General features: G+C 52.1%; 1 protein-coding gene across 1 annotated transcript; it reads right to left on the bottom strand.

Moving 5' to 3' along the window:
- GLOD5 (glyoxalase domain containing 5) lies at nucleotides 1-1,697 on the bottom strand. The gene is made up of 3 exons (XM_068409664.1): nucleotides 1,536-1,697; nucleotides 369-524; nucleotides 1-153 (listed from the first exon to the last, which is right to left on the bottom strand). The coding sequence occupies exons 1-3, from the start codon at nucleotides 1,695-1,697 to the stop codon at nucleotides 1-3; spliced, it is 471 nt and encodes a 156-aa protein (XP_068265765.1).
- Nucleotides 1,698-5,117: the final 3,420 nt, after the last annotated feature.

Here is a 5,117-nt window from a genome sequence, read left to right as displayed (position 1 = left end):
TTAGGGTTCCCCTCTGCTGACTGCAGTCACATCTGTGCTGTACCTGGAAACCTCGATCAGGTTCTCATCAGGGTCTCGGAAGTAGATGGATGTTATTGGACCCACGGCACCAGTTCTGGCCATGGGACCTTCTTCAACGGTCACCCCACAGGCCTGGGAAGACACATAAGGGCAGGGTTTTAATGCTTCAGGCAGTCTTAGCAGGGAGTTAGGCACTCTTCCCCCTCCCCGCCTTGAAAACATGAGCTGTTGGATAAGACAATTCTGACATTCCCCAAGACACAGACCCTGAAAGTGTCACTTAGGAGGCTCTGGTGTCATGCCTCCCGGGGTCACACTGCCCTGTGCACACTCTACACCCTCCTCACCTTCAGATGATCCAGCAGCTGGTCCAGGGGCACCTGTGTGATAAGGCAGATATCTGCAGAGCCAGGGACCAGGCACCGAGCCTTGGGTTCAAACTCCTTCCCAGCCTCATGCAGGTTAAACTTCTGGTTGCCAAAACGTAAAGCTTTGCGATTTCCCTGTCCCCAAAGAAAAGAATCAAAGTGGAATGAGTCTTACTGGGCTGGAAGCCTGCAGCATCCACTCACCTGCATAGCCCTAAAAGTCCTGGGGACCTGGCTGTGGTCCTGCTAACTCTGGGCTCTTGCTGTGGCAACCCAAGACAAGAACTGACTGCTGTAAGGCTCCCATGACATCCCTGGAGATGTGGAGTGACCCACGGAAGTCCTACAGCCACATGCAACTACTTCCAAACCACAATGATGCAAGTTTTCAGTTTTGGGTCGTCTCCACCCTGCCTCTGGGGCAGCCACACAAGTAATGCAGAGGCTCACACTGCGGTGGGAACAAAGATGAGGGAGAGGGAAGAGGGTGAGGAAGGAGGGTTTGGCATCTCTTTTCTTTGCAGACTGTCAAGGCAATTTCTCAGGCTGATATGACAGCTGAGTCCTGAGACCCCGTGCAGATGCAGGACACATCTGTGCCTGCCTGCAAAACAAACTGAGGCTCACCATAGCCTTGGGATGTGAGTGCAGCTGCTTTTAAGAGAGCTGGTGGGGCAGGAGAGAAGGATATAAGCTTGGAAGTTTAAAAGGTGCAGTGTGTACATCCAAAACAGACCAAGTGGCATGAAGCTTGGGCAGGAGGTGAGTTGGGGCTGTTTTGAAAATGTTAACCATCTTTTCCTCTCTTTGCCAATGGAAATATCAAACCAAGAGCCTGTCAGACGTCTTTAGAGAATGTGTGAGTTTGAGGGTTCTCCTGCTTCAGTCCTAGAAATTGTTTTTCAAAGAACTTTTTTTTTTTTGTCACTTTGACTCCTTCTGCAGCATGGTTTGGACTTCCCTCTGACTTAGCTTGACTCTGTTGCAACTCAGAGCTTGATGGCCTGCAGCTTGTGCTGGTCCTGCCATCCCCACTCCAAGGAGATGCCTCAGAGACCATATCAGAGATTCACAAGGACCAGTCACTGTCCCAGAACTGCAGTACCAGCTTTCCTAGACCCAAGATGAGCCTGTCCCCCATGTTACCTTGAAGGTCACCACCTCCATGCCCAGGACTTTGGAATAAAAGGCCACAGTGTCCTCAATGCTCTTCACAGTCAACACAAGGTGGTCCAGGCGCTGGATGAAACATGGGGGTGGATTCATACACTCCTCCTTCCAGGACATCTCAGGGCTGGGAACTAGCATGCAAAACCACAGAAGATGAAGGTTAGGAGCATCCAGCTGCTCAGGGAAATGGTCCAGGCAGCTGTGGACTGAACTGTGAATGGAGATCGGACAGATTTTCTTTTGCCCTGCAGGTGGCACAAGTACAGAAGCAATAGATTCTCCTCCCTGGAAGGGCCTCAGACCCCGCTTTGCTCTGGTGGGACCTGAGCATGTCAGAGCCCCTGTCTGGGGCCAGATCTGGAGGACCAGCTGGGTGACCTCGCTGAGGGCTGATGTCACCAAGATGCTGAGCTCCCAATGCACAAAATCCTGTGTGCACCAAGGATGGACCATGTGTGTGACCCTTCCCTCCAACTCCCTCTGGTGTCCTCCCAACCTTCTTCATGTCCAGGTGGGGACACTCATCCAGATGGAGAAAAGACAGGGAGGGAAGACAAGCTGGGCCCTGGCAGTGCAGCAGGAAATGTCTCTGGGGGAAGAATATTCCTGGGAGAAGAGGGCACTGGGGCTGAAGCAGCTGCTTGCTGTCCCCATGGAAAGGCGCTGTGCCATTATCTTGCAGGAGATCCCTTCTGGTGCCTATATAATGTAGCCATAAAATATGGACCATGAGAAAGGGACTGTGGCCCTGACCAGCACCAAGAGGCTGGGAACTTGCCGCCACTGTGACTGCACTGTGGGACTGAGCCCAGGGACAAATGGCCAAGGGCTCTGGGGCTGTGACATGGTGACTTGGCAGGGGAAAATCAGTTTTAGGCAAGTTGAGAGTGCTGTAAATATTTCAGTGACCTACTTGTCACATCTCTGCTTCACTTCAGCCCCATCTGCCCCAGAGCAGGATCCCTGATGCTCCTGCTCTGATGACTCCGATGACCCTCTGGTGATCACTGAACCCCTGATCATCAGCACACGTTTAAAGCAGGCTCTGGCTGCTCAACTCCATGGCAGCAGATCCTCCTGCTGTGCCCCAGAACCTGGGAGCACCTTTGCACCAAGCTGTGAGAAGCAAATGGCTTTGGCTGTGGTGGCCTGAATGATGTTTTGGGGAGGCTGTGAAGTTTTCATTTCATCTTGGGAAAAATAAACACCCTCAACAATAACGCGGCACAAAACGGCACAAATCAGGAGAACAGCCCACACCACCAGCCCCTTTGTGCCTTGTCATTTGCCTTCAGACTGCTGGGCGTCATCAGCAGGCAGAGGGTGAGGCTGGTGCCAGAGGCTCAAGGAGATGCAGCACAAGGATTTGTGGGACTCAGTAGCCTGGGTTCACAGTGATTCTTGGTGTTTTATGTTGGGTTCGTGTCCTCTGGCATTGCCCTTCTGCAGTGGAGTGCGTGGGAAATGGCTGTCAAGGAGAGATCTCAAAGCCCCTCTGACACAGGAGCAAGGTCAGCATGAAACCAGGCACCGTTTCACCGGGACATCTGCTCACTGCAGGCAGAGGAGCTGGTCCCTGCTTGGAGCAGGGCCCCGTTGTCCCCAAGCCCAGGCTGGGACTGCAGCACGGCCTGGACTGCGCCCAGTGATTGCCCCAGTTTCGGGGGAAGCTGTGACAGAGGCAAAGTCACTGCTCCTCCTTCGCTCTGCAAAGTCCCTTCCACCCAGGAAGTCTTCCTGGGTGCCTCCAGGTTGTAGGGTGCTGGTGTCACCGCCTGCAGCTCCCACCTCCTGCCTGGCCAGCCTTGTCAGTGCAGCCCTCCCCTCCCACCCGAGCCCCTCGGCAGACAGCCGCGAGGAAATCGGGCTGCAGAAGTAGGCTGAGTACCTGCGAGAGCGGACGGAGAGCTGGACGGTTCCCTTGTGCCCGTCCTCTTCCTGCTGCCCGGAGCTGAGCTGTGCGAGCAGCAACGTCACAGGAGAACGGGGTGGGAAAGCAACGAGGTTGGAAACAGGAGCTCTGGGCACTGCTCCCGCAGAGGTGTACCTTGGCCTGAAGGACCTGGAAGTCCAACTGCAGAGTTGCTTGAAAAATCCCAGAAAAAGAGTTTGGATATTTTATTGCCCTGCGAGGCACTTGCTGTCCCTGGGAGCTCTGCAAGCTCCCAGTAGTAAAAGATGGGTGAGGTGTAGGTGCCGTGCTAACAGCCAATGTGTAGTAAGGAGCAATAGCAAAGGGGGATCAGGGTGATGTGCACAGCTTTGGGCGCCTTTTTGGACACCCCTTCCTGCAAACAGACATGTCCAAAAAGGTGCCCAGAGCTGTGCACGTCACCCTGAGGCTACACAGTGGGGCTGGTAGACAGAGGGACAAGGGATAGGTGGACCTCCCAAACCTCATTTTCTTGGGAAAAAAATCCTGGTATCTTTTCTTTACTAAAGCTCCCAAAGCTGTTCTCACAGGTGCTAGTCACAGGACCATTGACACTGGTGCCTGACAGGGCTTTGAGGGCACTAATTGCCCTTAATAGCCTTGACCAGCCTCAGCTGGGAGCTTCCACCCACACCCATGGACCACGGAGGCTATTTAAGGTCTTCTCAGGGTCTTTTCTCTATGCATGAGTATTGGTGTAGGGGTGTTGGTCTCCAGCCTAGCCCAAGATGTGTCCAATGACCCTGCTGGTCTGGACTTCAGCTTATAGACCTTGACCCCATGTCATCACTATGGACCTGATGGTTATTTTTTACTGAACCAAAGAGCTTGGGATCTTTGTTTTTTTAGAGAGGAGGTTGTAATGGACAGCACGTTAGCCCTGTAATTATCATCACAAGATACAGAGGCCACATTTTCAACAACAAAAATATATTAGTGAGTTGTGACATTGCTATAGGACGCTTCATAAGAAAATGGAGTAAGGAAAGAAAACCCCCTGAGAGACCAGTTTGGACCGGCAGAACTGTAGCATTTGCTCCACTCCAGCTTACAGGTAAGTAAATTCTTCCTTACCTAAAAGTAATAAAACTTTTTATATTAATAACTCTGAACTTTCATCTCTCTCTGCTGAAGAGCTGGTAGAGCAATGGTGCATGTTCTGATACCTGGATATAGTAACACTACATGCATCTGGGTGTCTCAGTGCATTGTAACTCCTGTTTTGGCACAGGTTCACCATGAAATCTGAGAGTAGGTAAAAAGGAGAGAATTCCTGGAGAAAAGATGGCTTTTGCTGTTCAGTTGCACTGGGAAGTGGCCTGCTGAAGAGGTAGAGCACCGGCACTCGCTTTGGCAGAAATTTAATGTTTGGGAGGGCTTTTTTACTGGCTGTGTAATGGTTTCTTGGAGCGGGGTAGCTGTGGTTTGGGTCTGAGAACTTCACTTCCCCAAGGGAGATGTAGCCTAAGACCAACAAGTCAGTGGCACTTTGGTACTAAGTTCAGGATGGGACCCCCACAGATCAGACTTCAGCTGGGAAGGGGTTTGGGTTTAGCTCCTTAAAGGTGTAGCTGCAGACAAGGGTTCCTGAGCTGCTCCCAGTAAACATCCAGAGAGTATTGCTG

Source organism: Nyctibius grandis, chromosome 10, assembly GCF_013368605.1.
Source record: "Nyctibius grandis isolate bNycGra1 chromosome 10, bNycGra1.pri, whole genome shotgun sequence".
NCBI classification, from domain to species: Eukaryota; Metazoa; Chordata; class Aves; order Nyctibiiformes; family Nyctibiidae; genus Nyctibius; species Nyctibius grandis.
The sequence above is the reverse complement of the archived record's forward strand: the minus strand, read 5'-3'. Positions and strand labels throughout refer to the sequence as shown.

Excerpts from the sequence above, each read along its gene's own strand:
- GLOD5 (XM_068409664.1), bottom strand. The coding sequence starts at position 1,697 with ATGCTAGTTCCCAGCCCTGAGATGTCCTGGAAGGAGGAGTGTATGAAT. Across the intron at positions 525-1,535 it reads TGGAGGTGGTGACCTTCAAG|GGAAATCGCAAAGCTTTACG; the intron begins GTAACATGGGGG and ends CTTTGGGGACAG. Across the intron at positions 154-368 it reads AGCTGCTGGATCATCTGAAG|GCCTGTGGGGTGACCGTTGA; the intron begins GTGAGGAGGGTG and ends GTGTCTTCCCAG.